Consider the following 22,585-nt stretch of genomic DNA (forward strand, 5'->3'; position numbering starts at 1 on the left):
ATGTAACAATATAACTTCTTCAAAAATTACACACATTTTTCCATATGAAGTTAAAACTGTCTGAATGTATTGTCTTTGGTATTTCGTCTGATACATCCAACTAAAAAGTGGGATACTGAATTTAGCTCGGCTTGATTTCCACAATTCAAACTCTCCGGTGAGGGTTTTTCTGAAACGTCACAGGAGAAAATGAACGAGGAGTTTACTTCCGGAAACAGATGATTTCGCTCCGCGGCACGTTGCTCTAAGCGGCGACATGTTTTGTCCCAGTGAGCTCGCCGTACTTTCACATGACTTCCACTGCGTGTGACTCACCCGCATTCCTCAGGTGGCACCAGCCCCGTCCCGCCGATGTCTCCACGGCCGCGTCGAAGAGAAACAGCGGCGAAGAGTCAACATCCAGCGCCTTGTGTTTATACAGCATGTAGAGCTCACTGGAGCCACCCACAGACAGTGTGCGCCGTGTCGGAGGATTTCTAACATCTGACTCCGCCTGTGCTCGGTGTCAGAGGGGATCTGCAGCCCGGCGGAAGCGTGGGGATACATGGGCACATGATAACTGATGACCGAGGAACCTTCTCCGCTTTCTCTGGGCTTTCCCTCGGTGATGGCTGAGCTAATACGAAGGTGAGATCAGCTCAGATGAAGTCTGCTGCCACTGTCGACCTGGAGGGTGGATGTAAACACACACCTCTCTGATCACTAGTCTCTGTCTCCTCAGCTGAGAGGATTTATCTATGTGAGCCAAACATGAATGTCTTCACTGCTACATCTGCCACCATTCTACTACATCTGCCTCCATTCTACTACATCTGCCTCCATTCTACTACATCTGCTGCTATTCTACTACATCTAATGCTATTCTACTACATCTGCTGCTATTCTACTACATCTAATGCTATTCTACTACATCTGCTGCTATTGTACTACATCTAATTCTATTCTACTACATCTGCTGCTTTTTTACTCTTCCTGTGGATGGACAGTACGGTTTTTCACTGCTCAATTTTTTTTTTGCACTATTCTGATTTGCACTACTCATATCCCGTCTATCCTGTGCCTTTAAATGCATACTATGTTTTGTATGTTACTTTAGTACTTAACTTGTTATGTACTTACATGTCACCTAAGTACCTACTACGCTGTGTACTAACATGTTGTGCTACTTGTATGTTGAGTGTGTGGTTGTTTATATGTCTACTCATTTGTTTACTCTGGGAATCAGAGAAAACAGCCTTTCAATCCTGTCTATGGCCTGTACAGAGTTGTCAATACAGTTGACTTTGACTTGATATAGTACAACGTAAATATAACAGCACTCCCAGCTCAGCTGGCTGCCTTCTGTCAGTCCAGGTTGTAGGGCTTTCCTGCTACACCTGACACACCACATGTATTGGAGCATCACAAAAGCAACTCTAAAGGGCCCTTTCTGGGATTTAATTTGAGGTATTGGTCCCCCTAAGATGATATATCAGTGGTTTAAAGTCGAAAAAACTGCTGCAATGTGTATTTCCATGTCCTCTCTTCTGCCTCTCTCTGGAGCTGCAGACAAAATAGGCTGTTTAGCCCCTCCTCTGATTGGCTGACGGCACTGTGAGTGATACCAGGCCTATCACCGGTCTCATTCTGGGGCATTCACTCTGGTAAACACGGCTGAAAGTCACGTTATGTTTGCAGCTATAGAAGACCAGCCACATATTCACATTCGGTTACAGCAGTATGTTTCTGAATAGTAAGTTACACCGTCCTCATGTTTGTTCAAGTTTTAGAAGGACAGTCGGCCAATGTAGGAGTAACGTCCCGAGTTACAGTACGGAGTTTCACAACGGAGTTTCAATACTGAGTAACGAGTAACGTCTGCGTTACTCCGTACTGAGCACAGTGACACGGCACGTCAGAAGAAATAAAGCGTAACCGCTGGTCTCGAACAGTAACGTTCTTAGGAGGAATGTACACGGACACATTCTCTTCCTTGCATCCCTCCACGCTGCAGTGTTTCTTCAGTGTTGTTTGTTGTGGTTAGCCTGTGGTAGCCAACAAGCTGCTAGCTCAGCAACATGTCTGCTTGGTGTCGAGTTCTGTGTGTGGAGGAGGGGTGGTGGTGGGGAGCGGGGTTGGTGGGTTCAGAGGCTGGACTGGTACCGGCTGGGTGGGGCTGAGAGACGAGTGCGATCCCGTATGACTCATACGGGGGAGGACGTACGAAACGAGACGTTTCGATAACATATTTCTTAGAATGGACTGAGTGAAAAAGTCCGCGGAGTGACTGTTTTCATACTTTGAGGGTCCCTACTAACCCCCTTCAAGTAATTACGGATAGTAAAAGCCCAGAAAATTTATTTTACACAATATGGGCCCTTTAATACATTTTTGACATTTCCTTCCAAGCATATGAATCAAATCTGCAGTTTATGTGTAGGGAGACTAAACACTCCTTTCACAAGTTAGACATTTATCTGAATACTTAACCAGAACTGCCTTTCTCCTCTAATAAACATAGTCCTTCTCCATCCATCACTAACCCTCTCTGCCACTGAAACCCTGATCCTTGTCTTTATCACATCCAGAATTAACTATATCAATAGCGTTCTCTGTGGTTCATCTTCCTAAGTTCTCAACAAACTTCAGTCCATCCTGCTGCTGGTCTGCTTACCCACACCCGCTCCCGTGATCACCCCTGTCCATCCAGTTCAAAATTCTCCTCCTCACCCACAAAGCCCTCCACAACCAGGCTCCTTCCTACCTCACAGACATGCTCCACCACCACACTCCCTCAAGCAGCCTCCGCTCCTCTGACACCAACTTCCTCTGTATTTCACACGTGACCAAGCATCAGATTTGGGGTGGCAGAGCTTTCTCAATAGCTGCCCCCTCCCTCTGGAACTCTCTCCTCAAACACATCGGAGACTGCACGAACCTGTTCACTTTCAAATCTCTTCTTAAAACTCTTAACTCTGCTTTTAATATGTGACAGTGTTACATTTGTATCTTTAGTGTATCTTTGACATTTTTGTAAATCCTTTGTAAAGTGTCTTTGAGTTCCTTGAAATGGGCTGTACAAATAAAATATATTATTATTTTGCAGGTGTACTTATTTCTTTCTCTACGATGGATCAAAGGTCAAAGGAGAGGGGGACCCCACGAAAGAGGGAATCTGCTACTTTTATCCTGAAGAGGTTTGACCCTCACAAACTCTTACACGTTTGGTTCCTGTTGTGGGTGGATGTCCTGTATGTTGAAAAATTAATCCTTGTTGCTTCTTTGTGTGTTGTGTGTATTTTAATCCACAGATTTTTATTATTATTATTTCTGTGTATTTCCCCTGTGTGTTTCTTGCAGACCCCTGTAGATAAGCAGGAGCTTCTCTGCGGACAGCTCGCTGGCGTAGGCCGCTGTGTCTCTGAGCTGTCCTCCTCTCCTGTGCGCATCCTGAGGCTACGTCGCAGCAAGTATGCCATCCGTATGAAGGATGACTTCTTCTGGGTGAGTGCTCTCACAGGTGGTCCAGCTGCGACATTTCAAGATGACTTTGTTTTGACCTGTTTATTTTGGGATGTATGTTTCTTTTGTTTTTTTTACTCTCAGGCTCTGGGCTGCTCAGTGGAAGTCCCCACCACCAGTGTGTGTGAGCTCCTGGATCAGCTCATTAATCTGTTTTGTTTCTACAATGGCTCTGTCCGACAGAGCTACCAGGTACACACTCCAGTCGTCCTCTTAGTTCTACAACAGCTCTGTATGTTGAAAGTCTGATTTGTTCCCTAAGAGTTTGTAAGAGGATTTGCTTCAAGTCATGGACCAACGTTAGGAAAGGAAAGTTTATTTGTGTAGCACATTTCGACAGCAAAGCAATTCAGGCATTATGGCAAATAGTAAAAGCATCATAAGACAATACATAGAAGGAGCATTTAGAAATATATAAAAAAAAACGTGTTGAATTAAAAACAACTAAGAGATAAAAGCGTAAAAGGAACAGTTATAAAAGACTGATGATTTGATTTAATAAAAGGTGGTGGCAAACAGGAAGGTTTTCAGCATTGCATTAAAGAACAACTTACAACATAGATGAAAGTCAAAATCACAGTTTAGTCGTACTGTATGTGAAATTATTGTTATCTTTTTTGTATATATTGAAAAAAATATATGAAGAACTTTGACCCCAGAAATGTTATGTCTGTCTCTGCATGTTGTAATTTGAGCTTGTTTTGTGCTGTAGCTTAACAGTCAGGAAACGTTGGCTGTTCGATGGGGGCAGTACCTCTCACACCTGCAGCCAGGATCCTCAGAGTTCCATCGCATCTTCAGCTGTTTACGTACCATCGACTCAACTAATGTACGCACTAAATGTTGTTAGCCATCTGCGGTTCAGAGCTGCAGTGGCTTATGTGATGCTGCTGCACATAAACTAGATGTGTTTTTTTAGACAGGATATGACTTTGTGTTATTGTGTAAGCCCTCAATGTGTCTTAACAGAAACACAGAGGCAAACTTCTGCTTATTCATTGTCTCGAGAGAATCAGGTTAGATGTTCCCAAGGCAGTGCCAGTAAATCCTGGTTATTTTCTGGCCTCTTAGCCACACAAAAGGTTAAATGACCAAGTTTAAAATCTGCTAATTTCAAAGCCCATTTTGTTAAGTCCTGTTAAAAACACATTCTGAGACGACCCTGCCTCATGATAGATGAAATGTTCCCACTTTAATAATTATATTCCAACAATAAACACTTAAGTATTATCCTTAAACTATCTCTGTATTCATTACTTCTCAATTCATCTACTTTTAGAAAAAACAATTGTTTTTGTCCTCAGGTTGACCCACTTCTGTTGCTCAAAGCTGCCCTTATTCTTCAGGCATGTCAGCGCTGCCCTCTAGTGTTGGCAGGCTGCATCCTATTCAGAGGAAGGTAAGCTGACATTTTGACATCATCCATTTTCTGAGAAATAGTTTTTGAAAACACGGGCAGTCGGAAAAAAACCAGACCTTTTCTTCCTCTCGTCCTCAGAGTTGTCAGCACACAGATGACTCCTAAGCTCACAATGAAGGTCATGGTCCATGAGAGTGAGACGTATTCCAAGGTACGACATGACATTTAGTCTGAAAATGTTGATATATCTAAACATAAATTAAAAACCCACCTTTTATGTAATGTTTCTAATGTCAGGGTTTTATTATTTGTATATATATTTTTTAATCTTATTCTATTTTCTTTTTCACCTGTGGATGGGGCGGTGTGCACCCCAACATTTTTATGACAAAAGGCATTATTACTATGATGATGATTATTATTATTATTATTATTATTATTATTAGTAGTATAAGATTATTAGTATTGTTTTATAATATATATATTAAAATAAAGAAAACAACACAGACATTAAGAATACACATGCCAAGTATGTAGTCGATTAGCTGAACGATTTGTGAGCTGTGCGTTCCACAGACAGGCAGGCAGGCGACAGTTAGTTAGATAGTTTGTGGAATTAGGAGGTAGATATCTAACTTAAACATTAAACAGTGACTGTTCCTACAACAACAGTTGTTTTATTCATGTTGCATCACTCCACAAGATATTTAGTGGAGTATGAGAGTGACTTCGAGCTCCTTATCTAACTCACCAGAAATATACGAAGTGGTGCACAAAATAACAAATCAAATATGCATATTTCCCTAAAGGTTGAACTATTGCTTTAACAAGACAACCGTGAAGTATTTTTATTTATTTATTTTGATTTAGAGGCGCAATGGATCAGGGGCCTCCGGCAGACCTGGTGCTGCTGTCAGCTCCACGACAGTGTTCCTGACCTTATCTGAACTCCAGTACCTGCAGTCTGCTCCTGTCGACAAAGATCTCAGGTAGTGTCCTCCCCTTGTGAGATTTGGTTCATTATTTTTTGCAGAAAGTATTTAAGACTTTAAAAAGTAGCTTAAAACAGGAAGTAGGACTAAAAAGACTTTCTGAAACTGTGTTCCACCCTCCAGTTCCCATTCTACTCCGCGCAGAGACGCTCCCCAGAAGAAGACCCGCCTGTCAAGAACGTTATCTGAAATGGCCTCCAGTGAGTCCGATTCATCTGACCTCGGTCCCTCCCAGTCTCCTCAGAAGGTGTCCTTCAGTCCTTGCTTGTCAGAATCAGATTACTCAGTGTCTAGCCCAGCTCCATCGCAGAGCGCTGATCCCCTCAACCCTCCACCGCAGTCCCCTGAGCCTCCTTTCTCCAATGAACAACATTCCCTTGAAACACCGGACGAATCGGATTATCAGAGTTTTCACAGCAACGAAGGTGGCGACAGCCAGGTACATAGCAAAGGAGATGGCTCTGTGTTTGAAGAAAACTCCCTCCTCAATGGCTGCGGGACAGAATTTGACATGCGAGGGGCAGAGTCAGGCCACGAGGAATCACATGACGATGAGGAGGTGGTGGGAGATAGAGGCGTGGATGGCTGTGGGAGTGCGCATGGTCACAAGGCGGAGGTGCACGATCCCCCTCCTTCCTCTGGTGCCTCTGAAGACCCAGAGGAGAGTCCACTGATCCCCATGATGCTGTACTTGCACCGGGTGAAAGGCTTGGTGCTGGCCCTGCTGGTGGATCCTCCCTTCCTGACTGACACAGCTTCTATGGAGGAAGTGGTGAGAAACAAAAGCCACGCGGCTAATAACTGGGATTTCTCCTATGTTTGTCACATTTCCATACTGAAACTCTTTGAGCACAAAACCTGACCTCACTTCTTTTGATGAGTGGAACAAAAAGAAGCTTCATGACACAGCAGATGTAATGCATTACAATGTCTGCCTCTATAATCCACCAGCTGTGACTCAGCAGAATTTGAATTTAAGTGCATGAGTGCACTAATTTGCCTTTGTGATGCTAATATTTGGCTCTGCCTTTATGGTTTGTATCCAGTATCACAGCAGCCTGGCGTCACTAAACGGACTGGAGGCTCATCTGAGGACCATTTCTCCAGGGGCCCCGGGTGTTCTGGGTCCCTACATCTTTGCCCATTTTGACTGCATTCAGAGCACACTGACGAGTAAGGCCTCATAAGATTCACACGTCTCTGTATTCACTCTTTGACTTTTCCCTTTACTTGGCTTTGCTCTGAATCTGTCTTTTCCAGTTTTAACTTTTCTGCTGGAGTGAGTAAAATCCCTGGCATCTCTACTCGGACACTGGGGTGGGGTTTGGAAGTTTATATTTGTCTTTGCATGAGTTAACGGCTAATTAGTAAGACTGAGGTCAGCATTCCTTTGTGCAGCAGGCATGCCTGTCCAGGTTAATGTGCCACTGTTATTGTGTGTCTCTGCAGCCAACCTGTCTGGTCGACCAGGGGGAGCCCCGGAGCATCCTTTTGTCAGGGCAACATCGCTTCTTCACTCGCATTTCTGTAACACTAAAACTCTGCAGGAGGCTATTATCAGGTCAGTATGGCAGTGACGTGGTGGTGGTGGTGGTTTTGTGTGTGTGTGTTGGGGGGGTGGTTCTCGTGCCTTTCATGGCTCCTCAAGTAGAGGTCGGGGGTGGAGGTTTGTCAGTACATCGTGTCTATCACTACATCCCACCAATCCCTGAATGTTCTTCCTTTACTTGCATAGATCACACTGCAGCAACAGCTCATACTGTATTTACTGGAAGACGAAAACTTGTCTGTCCTTGCTCTTTGCATCTCTTTATCTTCTGCTCTGCTGCATGACGACATTCTTTATGCTTGAAAATGCATGTAACATTTCAACCGCAGGAGCGCCGGTGCTGCAGTGTATGGAACCCGCAGCGTGGCTCAGGAGACTTACTTCCAGCAGCACGGGGGATCACTGAGGAACTCTGGCATCCCCAACCACCAGGACAGCGCGTTCTCGCTGCCCAGCAAGGCCCGACACAGACTACTGAAGCACGGGGTAAACCTGCTCTGACCTAACAACAGTGTGACTGTCTGCTCTTGATATTCTTTGAAAGAAAAGCTGTCCTGTTAATAGCTTTAACATTAACACAGCAAATTTGACAAAAATATGATTAAAATCTTCCTCTGTTTTTTGAACTGCCATGGTTAACAGATTGTGTGATATTTGCTTATGGTGTGTTATGAAATACTATGGCACTCATTTTGAGGACATCATTTTGTAGTATCATCAATAGGAATTTGCTATGAAAATGTAAGTAATTTATGTTATGGTTTTATCAGGTTACGTCTGCACATGTTTACAACAAGGTTTTAGCCATATCTTTAGTTACTCACATGCTTTATTTACATTTTATTTCTGCTATGCTAAAACACACTCCTGTTTACACTCTGCTCACATTTTCTGGACTTTTCACATATTTTCTCTTCAGTCACATCACCCATGCTATAAAGGTACAAATTCCCTGTACTTGTATTCATTCATTTAGAACTAAATCTTTATACTGTTTAACTTCTGTACATAATCAAACTTTTGCTAAAGCTATATTTAAACATCTTTTATAAACAAAAAGTGTATTTATTTCAAATCAACTCTTGGTCACATAAATGTGTTGTTAAACTCTTATTTGCACTGCACTGTTTATTTTATTTTATTATTAGTGGAAATTAAATGAATACAGGATCCTCTCAGTGTCGAGTCTTGTGTGAGCTACTTTTGTAAAGGCTTGTGTAAAAACCACGGGGGCTGCACGGCCTTATTAGGGCCATCAGCGGCCTGCATGTGACCCTGCAATCCGGCACCAGTCGTTTTCCACCTCGGGCTTAATGCCTCGTTTCAAAATGGTCCCAGCTGACTGGAGGATGACGTGCGCACGGTTGTTTGAGAAGCATGCTCATAAAACGTTAGCATTCATGCTCCTTCCTCAGGTTTCTGTGCTGCGTGTGTTGTGAATGAGATCGTTCCTGATGATGCGAATATGGAGTAATTAGAGTCATTAGCTCAGCGGCTGAATTTGAATGGATGGAGTCGGCGCTCTTCGGGGCGCCTTATTATGCAGGCGCATTAAAAGAAAGCGATGGGGGGCAAATGGGTGGTTAAAGGTACGAACAAAAAGAGGGGCAGGGACTGTGAGGAGGGCCAGGATTCAAATTCTAAGTGGTAAATTGTTCCCATTGTCACTGGGGTATAAAGCCGGCAGAGCAAACTCGCCGGATGGAGAGCTGGCACCACACAGAAGCAGCCTGTTGTTCGTCAGTGAGGATCCGAAAGTCAGGATCTAGACACCTCACCATGGCCTCCTCGCACTGTATCCGGATTGCTCTAATTCTTCTCTCGGTGATGACAAGTGACACTGGAGTATATGGTCGCGCAGTAGATGCGCTGGGATTTGCGTCGCAGTCGCCGAGAAGTGCAGATGAATCATCCGGACCAACTTTACGCACGGAGGAGGCGCACCGGGAGCGCTGCGCAGAGCTGGCGGCGCCTTGGCTGGAAAACAAACAAGCACCCGGGGATAACACGACGACGTTGCAATTCCGTGGTCGACCCTTTTCCCCGGGAGCCTCGCAAGGCCTGGTGTTCCCAGGGAAATCTCTTTTCAACTTTGTCCGACGGGTTTACCAATGCTGTCACGGGGGACTAACCTGCAGACGCGTCAAAGGGATTCAAGGTCGTTTGAGAGGAGGTAAGAGTTGTTCTAATAATCTCTGTTGTAATGTTGATGTGCAGTGGGGGGTGGGGTTGGTGTGGAGTGATGCAGAGCTCAACCAGAGAACTGAAGATCAGGTTTATTTCCGTAAGGTTAATTCCACTAACTGTGCCTCAAGCTACTGTAACCACGCGTGGGCTGCAGGGCGAGAGCACATCAGCCAGTAAAGAGGATTTGAGAGCCTCCAAACTGGTGACCAATCCTCCAGCTGCATCACAACTCATCATTGCCTTACATGTAGGTTAAACAGATTTCTTGATGGTATATGTGTACATGAGGAATAATAGAAAAAGAGCAGCCTTCCTCAGGTAAAAAAGCCCACAGAGCTCTGAGGATGGTCCAGGTGTATAGCCACCAAGATGATTGCATTAGATAAGATATAAGATGAGATATGCTCTTATCTTTTGTAAAGATAAAACCTGTTCAGACCCACTGAGAGGCGTTTTGAACATACGCACATCCAAGATGCCATTTACATTATGCACAGTCCATCCAGTTCGTGGTGGTGACAGAGTGACACTGTGCAGGAATGTCTTAGGCTGTAGAGGTGAAAGAAAATTAGCTGGAAAAGCAGCTTGGGGGACATAATAGCTTGATTAATACAGTGGTATTGAGGAGGGTGTCATCTGCATATAAATGAGACTCAGCTGCCTTAATGTCCCCTTCATGAATTGCTGAGATGTCCTGCTGACAGATTAACATGGTATTAGCAGTGAAAACATCACCTCTGTGTTAGAGATTGTTTTCTGATCCCTGAGATTTATCAGGATGGAGCCTGACATGAGTATGTACTGCTCTGTGACCTGAAATGCTCTTCGTCTTTAACGGGCCGTGACTCTGACACTGCCTCTTGTTCTCGTCCTCCCCAGATAGAGATGTGGAGTTTCTCCTCACCAGGGAGATTCTGTCACTGACGGTAACGAGAGCCGAGCTTCACCTTCAACTTTCCAACCCGCAGCAACTGGACATCCACCCCGTGCTTCCATCCATGGAAAAGCGCAACCTTCCAACAAGGTAAAAACTACTCTCGATATGAGCCTCACATTTAGATGCCTTTTTGAGGCCTTTATAGACAGTGCTGAACTGCAAGCCTCTGGTGGTCTCAGGCCTGGTTGAAACTTTGTTGTCTCTCGCCTCCTTTAGGTACAGTGTGTGGTCACGGGGCAGCAGGCTGGAGCTCAGAGTGGATCTGCTGTTCCTCTTCCAGAGTCTGCAGGAGGCGGCAGGTGGTGCTGGAGGAGGGGGTCCCAGTTTGGTGAACATGCGGCGGGTGGCGTTTTCTTCCAGGGGGGATCCACTTAGAGAAAACCCAGCTCCTCACACTCTGCATGACGCCAACGGCCACACGTGGGGGGATGGGCTCGCCAGTGGGCTGCCTGCTCTGGAGCTGGTGCTGGGCTGCAGTCAGGCTGGAGCAGGGGTGTCCTGCGGGAGTGGCGGTGTTCATCTCTCACACACACCTTTCATGGCTCTGTACTACAGATAAAGCCACGTTGAGACTGGGACTGCATGGAAACTGCTTTATCTGTTACCTCTGAAAAGAGGGACAAGGAAATAATGCACTTCAACATCAAATCTATTAATTTATAAATGTTATGTTTTGTAAAATATATATATATATATAAATTTGTAAATAGTGAATATGATATACTGGGAGTTTATGCAGTCATTCATTGGATATTAAAACTCGACTTAACAATGGCTCTTGACAAAAGCGTGTGGCCACCTCAGTTCGTGCTTCGTCTACTTTGTTCAGCTGTGTTTGTCTTTTAAATATTCTGCTCCCAGCAGCTTTTAGATATGTGGTTCTATTTCAAGAAGTATTCACAGTTGGCGGAAAAAGGTGGAAAAAAACGACACCTGGACAAACAAAGGGCCTGTGCATGTTGCTGTGACCCTGCTGAACCTAGCTGCTCTGTTAATTTGTTTCAGGAAACGTTGTTAGACGAACACGTGAAGAGTTTCAAGGGTTGCAAGTGCTCACAAGGTTGCACAGTTCCAAAAATACTTTGGATCCTGTGGATTCACAGGCACAGTACTTGTCAAACACTGAGGAATCCAAAAAACACCAGACATTCTGATAAAATAGCACATTTATTAAAAAGAGACAGCATTTAATCAGCCTTTCCCATTTTGCAGGTGTACATGACATCTGAGTAAAATCAGTCAAGTCATCAAAATAACCTGTCTTTATCCAACACATGTAGATCTATCCAATGGGTTTCGTATTTTAGCTCACGCTCACTGTCTCTCAATCCCACTGTGACCGGTGGCAGACCTCGCCCTTCATGTACGCATACAATGGCCTAAATTGGCTTTCACTGTTCAAATTTGTCTCAATTTAAATTCATCTCACATGTCAGCTGCTTTGAAAATGAGACAAGGGGAAATAGCATCAAGCTTTTTTTTTTTACAATTAGAGAAAATAAAAGATGGTGTCATGGCAGGCGGATGATAAGTGGCGACAAATTTAATGACATGTTTGCTTCCCCTGGTTTTTTACTGCTTTACCAGGTAATGGGGGAATGAAAGAAATCAAAAACCTTAAGGGTTATTTTAAGACACTGCTAAAGAATCTGGATGGAATGACAGAAATTCTTTGGTTCTCGTGAAAAAATAAAATAATAGAGAGCAGATCTTCATTCCACTCCAGTCTCTTCAGCTGTGAGGTGTAGTGACCACAACAGGTCCAAAAAAGGCTGGTGAGGAGTTTACAAAACCATTTACATTTCAGACCTTTCCACTTGTGTTGGACTGGCTTTGCTCCTAGAAAAGTTGAGGTGAACAACAGACTGAATGTATATGGATCCTACAAAGCCTTATGTCAAAAAAGAGCCGTTTGTGTGGAATGAAGATCTCCCCCTGAAATGTGTTTAACTGAGAAGAGGGAAAACAAATAGGCAAATTTGATATAAGCCAACAAAAAAGCAACCTCAAGGCGGATGATGGTAAAGCACGTTGTATTCAATAATTCAAGGCAACAAAGACAAACACACATCAAAATTAAAATACATGAGGCAGTGCAAAATGTCACACCAATAACATCACGTTTTAAGAACTCAAAAACAAAACAGATCCTGAGGAAAAATTCAAACATACAAATCCAAGTGTATTATAAAATATCTCCAGATCAGCCCCACTCTGATTTAAATTATATGTAATAGAATGGAAGATCCCACATTTTCAGACATAATCTTTTATTTGTTACTCTTTTCTGACAGTTAATCAGGCTGCCTGCTAATTTTTTTAATTTTTATATTCTGTACCAATAACCATTCCTCCCCAGAAGAAAGGCCACAGAGTCTTCCTCACTAAAAAAAATAGAAAAACCCTAACACCTCAGCTAAAACACAAAAGTGATGAGATCAAAACTGCCGTCACACAACAAAACTTGTGATCTTGTACCTTATATACACATGCAACTGTGTGGACTTGTGTAGAGAAACAGAACATGGCGACTTTGGTGCTGAAATAATGAACTTTCTGCACCTTCCAATAGGAAGAAAAAAGGTGCTTCCGTCTTAAAAAAAAAAAAGTGGGCTGAGTTTTCAACTGAAAAATTTAAATCAAGAACCCCCAAAAAAAAACTGAAACCCCAAAAACGCAGACAACTGTCTCAACATTTTATGGCACAAACTTCTTGCCAATCAATCAAACTGGGAAGGGGAGATCGAGGAGTGGGGTAGGATCCGCAACAACTGAATTATTAACAGTTTTTCCAAGTAATGCATATGGCAACAGCAATACTAAGGTGGGTGGTTGGGTGGATGGGTTAGGGACCCGGGGGAAATTTAAGACGCATTAGTGAAACAGGCAAAGTTACAAAATTGTCCTTGGAGGAGAGCTGAGCACTTAAGGGAAGTAACTAGATACATAATAGGAGGATTTACAAGACAACGCTGTAAAATAAAAAAAAAATAAAAAAAGAACAAAGCTGCTTCTAAGTTCACATATAAAGCAGAAAAGGATATTTGTCCAAAAGCTGAAACTAACTCAAGAGTGGACTCTGATAATATGGCCATTTAGAAAAACAAAACAATGATTATGTTTTATCTAAATCGGTTCAATATCAAGAACAAGCATCTTAACTGCACTGAAGTAACTAAATGGTACGGTCTACATAAATAAGAAAAGACAACAGATCTGAAAAGGCCAAGTGAAGAATGTGGAAAATTGATCTGGAACATCTGGTAAACATTTGGTTTTCTACAGATACCAATGTTGTGCTTTCTCTCACTGCAGGTGGATGAACTTTTGGGTCACACAGAGACTTTGTATCAAACACATGCAGAACGGGCACAGGTTATTCTGAATTATTATATTATCATTGAGCTGCTGTGGCTTGTTCTCTTTCAGTCTGATAACGTGGAGTGAAGTTCATGGCCCAATCAGAGTCAACACAGCATTATGTATTCAATATAAAAATAAAACAACCCCCCCCCCGTCTGATTTAAAAAGTGGAACATTATGTTCCTCTAAATAAACTGTTACAAATTTCATGGTGTTTTTTATTAAGTGTATTGTAAACCTAACCGTTTGCCACAAATATCACAGATTGAATTTTCAAGCGGTTTGTCAAATTAAAAAACAGGCCCCAAATTTTCCCTAAACAACTAAATTAAAAAAAAAAAAACATTCTTTGGTGAAACAAAAAGGCAGGCATGCATCATTGATGAACAAATAATGAAAGCAAAGATGACCTAAAGTAAAGCAACGTGATAATCAGGACTCACTCACTGGTCTCTTCACACCTTGTAAATTCAGACGTTTAAAATTGATTAATCCTTAAAAAAAGAAAAAAAGGACAATTTGTGGATACTGTAGAGGAATCATTTCTCTATGACCACTCAAATTAACTAATTTGTGAAAAACGTTTTATATTTCTGTAAAGGCAAGCCGAGTTAAGACAGCAGATAGCAAATAATCCTGCCGGCCACAGAGCTAATTCCATGTGAATGTTTCAACATTGTACAGCAAACAGATGATGGCACGTCAAGGCAGGACTAACTAGATCTGAGTGGACAGACAAAAAAAGCAACAAATTGAACAGGAAAAAATGAAAGCTTTCAAATGGCAAATGCATTTCCGTTAACCATCAGACTCATGTTTTCTAATCTTTTAAACTATTTCTGTGCAGCACCCTATCCAATTAAAACGTTACATGTATGACCAGGTGCTGAGCAAGAGCAGCAGGAGTGTTAAACAGTGTGCTTCCTTGCCACACCCAATACAAAACAATGCTTTTAGTTTATAAAACGGGCCCAGACCAATCACTCCTGAGCGTCCCTTAGCTGCTGAGATGTGGTTTCAAACCGTGAAGACTGGCATCTGTAAATCCTGCCCAGTCTCATGAGTGGAAAAATTACGAACATTGTTCAAAAGGGTCAGCAGAGGTGGATGCCAAACACATTCACAAAGAAGCGCACAGCATACACTTCCTACATCTCCTTTTCTGTCCTCCGGTACAATTCACCAGCAGCATTTGCTTCATCTTGAGGTGGCTTCCCGAAAAAATTATTGTCTCCTTTTGTTCCTCCCGCCGTCGTCGATTTTCTGCGAGCCCTCAGCTCAACCTGTGCTGCTGTTGTCACCTTGACCCCCTCCCCTCTTATCTCCCCCTCTCTCTTCATAGTCTTGCGTCCTCCTCGTCCTCCTAACGTCTTCTTGACAGCTAGTTTTAGCTCACAGCCGACAGAGGCAGAACAGTGTGGGGATGAAAACCCCAAATGCCACGAGGATGGGAAACATTAGACTGCTGTTGTCGGCTGCGTATGGGTTTGGTGTTCGGGGACCAGACTGGACCCTGTACTTAGTACCTGCTGGCACCTTTTTCTTTCCACCTTCCTCGCCTCCTTCACTATCTTCCTCTTCTTCCTCCTCTTCCTCAGGCTTCTCCAAGCCAGGGTGAGGCTGAAGTTTTGGTACATCTGTCAAAAAATAAAAAAGGTACATAAAAGAAAGGTACAAAAAACATTGGGATGTGTCATTGGGATTGCTTTATGCAAAAGGCTAATTGTTCCAATAGGTTCACAGTGTCAGGACTCACCTTCTAATGTTCCCTTCATTACATAGAGCGCACAGACCTTTGGGTTGTCATAATAACCCTGAAACAAAGAACAGATCAGCCCCATGATGCAGACCAAACAAATGACAGTAAATAGTTAGGTATTTATAACACTAATCAGTGGCTTCACTAGTACATTGAAGTGGTGATTTAAAACAGCTATATGAAATGGTACAATTGACAAAAAAACTGTTTCATTGATGTATAATCATTTATGCATTCAACAAACACAGTTGGAACACCCTTATCTTAGTATGACGCTCAATGTAAGATAAAAACAATCATTAGAAATGCCTCTCTTCTTTTTAATCTGCAAAAAGAGCAGAGCATTTGTTTCTCTCGACTGAAATAAAACCACAGAGAACCAGTGACCTACAAAAAATTAAAAGAAAGAGGTCACTGCGGAAAAACATTTTTTGAAGTAAGCCAGTCTACATATTTCTCCCCCAGCCACATGTTTTACAAAGTCCCAAACAAATTATTTTTAATTTGTGGGAATTCAGGGCTTAAAGGGAATAATAATCGTGTCCGGGAAAAAAAGGCTCCTTGGGCGTGAAACTCTTCAGGATCTGTGAAAAAGATCCACACAATCCCTCTGACTGATGTTTCTTCATGTTGGATGTTTTGGGGCAAATATGAGCAAACTTCTCCAAGGAGGTTACACTTTCCACTGCGTTTATGTGTCTGTTAGTTGGTATAATACTGAGCGGATTACCACGAAACTTGGTGGAAGGATGCGGTATGGGTCAAGGAAGAATCCATTAGTTTTTGGTGCAGATCCAGATCAGCAGACGGATCCAGGATTTTTCTCTAACATTTAGTGATAAGGCGTTTTGCCACATTTTCTTTGATTTCTCGATAGTTCATGAAAACCAACAATCTCTCATGTTTACGGGACAGATATTTTTGAGTGTGTGCAGTTTGGTGCATATAAAAATAAAAATCAGGATCTACTGAATTTATATGTGATTTTATAAGGAGACTGTTAGGCCTTGGCGGAGGTATACACCCTCCCAAGTTCCCTTTTGAATTGAATTCTGTGGGAATAAATACACCTAGGTACACATTGTGGGGAAGGTTTGTACGTCTGGCTTAGGAGGCAGAGCGGGTCGCTGACCAGATGGTCGGTGGTTCTATCCCTGGCTCCTCCAGTTTGCATGCTGAAGTGTTCATGGGCAGGCCACTCAACTCCCAAACTGTCCCTGAGGCTGAGTACAGTACTGTATGAATGTGTGTGTGTGTGTGTGTGTGTGTGAATGGGGGAATTTGGCTTGTACAGTTAAGCACTTTCCCTTGAAAAGCGCTATATAAATAGTCAATTTTACCATTTACTACATATTAGATTTAACCTAATAAATATCATACCAAATGTCAAAAGCGTACAGCATCATTGTATGAGATGATGCTGTTTTGAGAGCTACGATAGCAATACAGGTTAGGCTGTGTGAAGTGACTAAAAGGACGAGCATTGCTAAAGGATACTGTGAAGGTTAGACACAAATTACCAACACTACTGCTGCTGCATGTGGCAGAGCACAGTAGATGTACTAGCAAAGAATAAAATGTGACAAGGAAAGGAGTGAATCAATTACTGACCTTATTACTGGCTCTTTTCAGAGACTAAGAATGAAGGGTTCATGGTCAGACTAACTCCAAATTTTATCTGTTCAGGTATTTATATTTTATGCAGTAATAATACCAGATATTTTGGATATCATTAACGTCCTCTCGTAAATCACAGTAAACAGGGATCACATATATGAAAAGGAGAAATGAACAAAAGCAACCACTAACTGGAAGAAATATTGAATAGTGGAGAAGTTGAAAGATGATTTACAGAAAATAGACTGGTGAGAGCAAAAGAGCAAAGTTAAAAGCTGTAGTAAACAAAAACATGGCCCACATAGAAAGCAATATAACTTGGTGGGTCAAATGCTTCAAAAGACCTAAAGTCTGAAATAGATGCAGGTTGAAATGAAAAGATATTAAATATGTGGCATGTTCCTCTTTCTTCAGAGAACTATAAAAATATAGTATTTTAACTTATACACTCTTACTGCAGAATTAGTCTTGCAGAGCCAGACTTGGCCTGGCTTTACCCATTATCGTTCCGCTAAGGGGGAAAAGGTCTGGTTTGTTTGTATTTCTTTAACCAATCACAACTCTCTTGGGTGGCGATAAGCCCAGGATGCAGTGTATGTGCTGCTGCAAAATGGTGTGAGGGGAACTTTTGGTGGAGCAAATGCATGTGGGGAGGCGAGCACTGTCATTAAAATGGCCAAGTCTCCACATAGAAAATGCCACAAAAAACAAAGGCAAAAGTTGACTGTGTAATTGCCATTTTTAGTATGTAGGTAGTGAAGGAGATTTTGAAAATGGTCAAGGGCTGGAAGGGGTCAAGAACGCCGCCTAGAATAGGCGCTCCAATGGCAGGCTTTCACCCAAAGTCTACATCTGATGAGACATGCGGCCACAGATTTTATTTTCATTTTACAGCTGGAGTACAACTTTATCTCACAATATATCAAGCTTGCATGAACATTTCAAAAAGTAAAACAATTCTCAAACTATCTTTACCAGTAGATGGACACAGCCAATCAGCCAACCTGTAAAACTACCAGACTTCAGCCAATTTGCCTAAAAAGGTAAAAGTAGCGTTCACATTCAGTCAATTTCCGTAACTGATCAACCCGTTTAAACTAGACCAAGTTGTCAGAATGCCAAGGAAAAAGCAAAAAAATTAAACTTCTTTCTCAAATAATTAGAAAAGGAAAAACGGCTCACCTTTACAAACTCCACAGTGAGCTTGCCGTTGAAAGTGGACACCTCCCCTTGCACGCTCAGCTTGCCGCGTCGAATAGAGAAAGGCACTATCTCATCATGAGCAGTACTGTGGCCAACTCGATCAAAGATATCCAGGTCCTTCACCACCACATGGCCGTTCAGACGGACATCAAACACCTAGAAATACAGATTTTCGAAGTGATTAACACGCAGACACACAACCCAACACTTGTGGCATCATCAATAGAGTACACCAATGGAAAATCAAACAACTCCTAGAATACTGTCTGAACACCAGTGTGCAGCTACGGGGAAATTAGGAGAGAAAAATGAAATGTCCGTCACATTATATTTGTAGTGGAAAAATATATATAAAAAATAATTATACCTTTAAAAATGTGTTCATTGCGTACCTTGTCCATTCAAACTGTGCGATTAAACATGCAACACACACAAGTAGACTTGATGATCTCTGATACATTCTTTGTCATACCTTTTGCTGTGACTGGGCAAAGTAAACTTCTGCATACTTCATAACCAGTATATAGTCTCCTTCCTCGCGAATGGGAACATCGTATCCAAAAGTGTCCTCGTTGTAGCGCTCCGTCTGATAAAGAATCTGGTCCTCTTGACTGGAGCGCAGAATTGGCAAACGCACCCCATAGTCGGAGGCTGCAAAAGGAAGAAAGGCATCAAGTTAAGTCTGCACTTTGCTCAGGGGACCACGATAATACCTGCAGTGCTGGGAAACTGATCGTCCCTTAAATTCAGCAAAGCACCCCATTACAGGAGGCCTTGCCTTTTCCACCACCATGTGAAAAACAGTTTCCTGTTTGTCTCGAATGGCAGAATACCACACTGATCACGACAACTTTCACTTCCAGCATCTCTGCCTCATAGCTGACGCCATGAAGGACTCGTACAGTCAATTAGATCGCATCATCACCTGCTTCCTGTCCACGCTGAGAGGGGCGGAGCTGCAGCCCTCTATGCTGACTCCTCATTAGCCGCTACTCACTTGCGGAAGCAGGAGCATGCACAGGTTTTCTGCTGCAAAGATTCCTCGGGCTCCGAAGAGCAGCAGCATTTACCTTCACAATGTCACTCACAGAACACCTCACAGGCGAAGCCAAACAAAAAGACACGTACAAATCACATGAGCAACTCACCTTTACCAAGCTTGCCTTCCAACGGGTCCTTTTTGAAGTGAATCCCGTGCACGTCTACGTGTGTTTCACCCCCGGCATTGACAGCCCAGATGACCCGTTCGGCGAGGCTGGGGCCCCCGCCGTCCGCCCAGCACTGCTCTGCCAGCAGCGACAGCACCGCTGCGACCAGCCCGGCGACGAGGTGCGCCGTGACCCGCTGCATTGCCCCGCACAGCCCTGTCCTGCACACAGACACAGACAGCGTCGGTACCTGGCTGCGTGCAGCAAACCCAAGCGCTAACCCTTCCGTATGTTACATTGCCCACACACGGTTAGCGTAAGGGGCTATCGAAGCTCGTCGTGGTGACATGCAACGTGATATCTCAGAGTTAGCCAGTATGCTAACGTTTACAGCACCAACACCGGTAGTAGCATTAGCACAGAAGCACACAGAGACACAGGAAATGACAGTTTTATTATAAACAGCTTCACGTCGACAGATTCGCGACATAATGTTACCACGTGCGTATTATTTAGTCAAGCAGTGAAGAATATCGAGACATTAGCAGTGAGTAACGCTAGCTAGCTACCTGTCTAACCAGTAATACTTGGTCTATGGGAGCCCAGCTGGCTAACGCTCATGCAAATGTATCCTACCTTCTTCCCGTTTCACCGACAATCTGAGTCTTTGTTCTGCCAACGCGTTCTCCTCTCTGCGCGGACACAGTGTCACCGGCTGCCCGCTCTACAAGCTGTCAGATGAGTGGAGGGTGCAGATATTCTGGGATCACAGCCTCCTGCTGCTGCTGCTGCTTCTGCTGCTGCTACACTGACTTTCATTCAATGTGTGGATTCTAACTAGCATTGGCTCAGCCAGTGTGCAGGGGGCGGGACGGCGCTACCTAACATGAGACTCCCCGTGACCGATGAGTGACGGGTGCTCCGTCGAATCACGTCCTCTCTGTGGAGGTTTCCTGAGCCACTCAACACGAGCTTCCGCATCACGGACCAATCACAGACTACTTCGTTATAACTGTGCACAAAGAGCCAGTTTGAGTGTGTTCACTAAGAAAATGAAACACTCCGACATGTTGCGGTTTTTCACAACACTGCATGTCTCTATTCTGAGTTTGATTGACAGACACGTGCACTGAAGAGGCCCTGCGTCTCTTTTACACGTCAAGTAGGAAGTTGGAGTATTTTGTGCCCTGAGTTCAGCCTGTCAGGCAGAGACCTCAGTTTGGGTCAACGCCCCCTTCTAGGACTGGTCATGGTCTGACATGATCAGAGGTGGAACATTCTTTACTCATGTAGAAGTAAAGACACTTGTGTCAGAAATGACTCAAGTAAAAGTATGTGTATTGATTGATCCTCTTTACTCAAGTAAAAATAAAGGCTCTAAAGTGTACTCATGTATGACAGTAAAAAGTACCCCTCTGAGCGCCATTTAATCTGTGCAAAGCAAACTGAGACTCATTAATATAGTTTAATTTATATTTCAATTAAACCCCACTGAGTTCAATTCAAATAATAAAAAACTATATATTGCAAACAGGGGTTAAAGCAAGTGTGAGCATACAAATTTGTCCAGGAGGAAATGTATAGGCTACAATAAAATAAAGTATTCTTAATTTAAATAAGGCCAGGGAAAGGGAATGTTTTTTTTCCATGCTGCGTTGTGGACATTGTCGATATTATTAGGGATGTTGGCTGATTCTTCACTTTCTTCAATGTTGTTACTCCTTGTCATTGACATATGTGCTGTGCCTCTTCTCTGCAGTTGACTCTCTTCTGTCTGTTTCATCTTGATCATCAAGTCTTTAGCGTTTTGTGGAGGTTTTGCATGATATGCACGAATGGATATACAGCAAGGAATCATCTTTTCTGGGTTATTGTACATTTATGTTAAAACCTTAAAAGTAACCAGCCTGTTTGGAAACTTTAAGGATTAGAAAGTACAGGTTTATTTAAAATTGTACGGAGTAAATGTAAAAAGTCTTCAGAAAAATAGTTACTCAGGTAAACTACACATACCTGAAAAATCTACTTAAGTACAGTATCAAAGTATTTCTACGTTATTACTCCGCACCTCTGAACATTATTGTTATTATTTTTTGATTGAAACATACCAAAGTCAGTCACAGAGAGCATATACAAAGACAATATTAATGTTGTCAAGGGGGATATACAACAGTCAATAACTTGAATATAATAAAATATAATTCTTATATTTTATTATATTCAAGTTATTGACTGTATTTTTATTTGTAAGAAAACCAAACACAAACACAAAGTTGGGATCAAATATTTAAATGTTCAGTGTGTATTCAGCAGTGTTGTGAATGAGTGCGTTAAAAGAGCACTGATCACTAAACACTCATATTTTTGGTAAACGGTGAACTGCTGAATGTGAACAATCGTCATCGGTTGTGTTGGGAGACCCATGGTGGCAGAAGACTTTGCCACTGTGTCTATGGCGAAATGTGTCCCATATTTGGCATAAAAAACACCAACATTATTTGAAAAATGCTCCATGTCTTTTTTTCCGACAGTATGACAGTAAGTGAAGACGATCAATTTAAGCCAAATTCAAAAGTGTCCTTGACTCATTATTTCACTCTTGATTATTGGCACAATGAGTTTCTCAGAAGGTACCAGGCAGTGAACCCTTCAGGTGATCCTACACCAATACACTGGACTGCACTGATGTCCCTGCCTGTGACTGTGACACTTTGACACTCTAACTTCCCGTGGCAAATAACGTACTATCTGTACTTTGCACAGGCCAGTCTCTAGTGTTTACCTACAACGTATTGCACAATCCCTCCCTGGTGCTTATAGTATTTTTAATATTAAATTTTGTGTCCTATTTTTATATTTTTTACATTTATACTTGCATAAATTCACCACAGCAAATTCCTTGTTCGTGTAAAACTGATTGGCAATAAAACTGGATTTTGATTCAGATTCTTAAAACACACCTTTGATAA

The 22,585-nt window shown here is 42.7% G+C and overlaps 3 protein-coding genes across 5 annotated transcripts; 2 read left to right on the forward strand and 1 right to left on the reverse strand.

Annotated features, from left to right (window-relative positions):
• Positions 1-230: 230 nt before the first annotated feature.
• hps4 (HPS4 biogenesis of lysosomal organelles complex 3 subunit 2) lies at positions 231-8,574 on the forward strand. Of its 3 annotated transcripts, none has more exons than XR_004697568.2 (13): positions 231-627; positions 3,086-3,176; positions 3,340-3,483; positions 3,586-3,693; positions 4,214-4,330; positions 4,806-4,900; positions 5,000-5,072; positions 5,732-5,850; positions 5,977-6,625; positions 6,900-7,026; positions 7,114-7,170; positions 7,303-7,414; positions 7,732-7,746. XR_004697568.2 is itself a non-coding variant. In XM_035166637.2 (13 exons), the coding sequence occupies exons 1-12, from the start codon at positions 563-565 to the stop codon at positions 7,382-7,384; spliced, it is 1,689 nt and encodes a 562-aa protein (XP_035022528.1). In that variant the 5' UTR covers positions 231-562; the 3' UTR covers positions 7,385-7,414; positions 7,732-7,873. The 3 variants fall into 3 exon arrangements, 2 of the variants coding, with proteins under 2 accessions (XP_035022528.1, XP_035022527.1); XM_035166637.2 differs by having other exon boundaries at positions 7,114-7,132; positions 7,732-7,873; XM_035166636.2 differs by lacking the exon at positions 7,114-7,170 and having other exon boundaries at positions 233-627; positions 7,732-8,574.
• A 73-nt stretch (positions 8,575-8,647) lies between these two features.
• On the forward strand, positions 8,648-11,300 carry si:ch211-170d8.2 (uncharacterized protein LOC571755 homolog). The gene is made up of 3 exons (XM_035166638.1): positions 8,648-9,575; positions 10,469-10,613; positions 10,743-11,300. Exons 1-3 carry the CDS (start codon positions 9,104-9,106, stop codon positions 11,083-11,085), a joined length of 960 nt encoding a protein of 319 aa, XP_035022529.1. The 5' UTR covers positions 8,648-9,103; the 3' UTR covers positions 11,086-11,300.
• Positions 11,301-11,674: 374 nt separating this feature from the next.
• mlec (malectin) lies at positions 11,675-20,459 on the reverse strand. Its single transcript, XM_035166520.2, has 6 exons — positions 20,253-20,459; positions 19,617-19,837; positions 18,941-19,119; positions 18,448-18,624; positions 15,646-15,703; positions 11,675-15,526 (listed from the first exon to the last, which is right to left on the reverse strand). Exons 2-6 carry the CDS (start codon positions 19,816-19,818, stop codon positions 15,282-15,284), a joined length of 861 nt encoding a protein of 286 aa, XP_035022411.1. The 5' UTR covers positions 19,819-19,837; positions 20,253-20,459; the 3' UTR covers positions 11,675-15,281.
• Between the last annotated feature and the right edge of the window lie 2,126 nt (positions 20,460-22,585).

This window comes from Hippoglossus stenolepis, chromosome 9 (assembly GCF_022539355.2).
Source record: "Hippoglossus stenolepis isolate QCI-W04-F060 chromosome 9, HSTE1.2, whole genome shotgun sequence".
NCBI lineage: Eukaryota > Metazoa > Chordata > Actinopteri > Pleuronectiformes > Pleuronectidae > Hippoglossus > Hippoglossus stenolepis.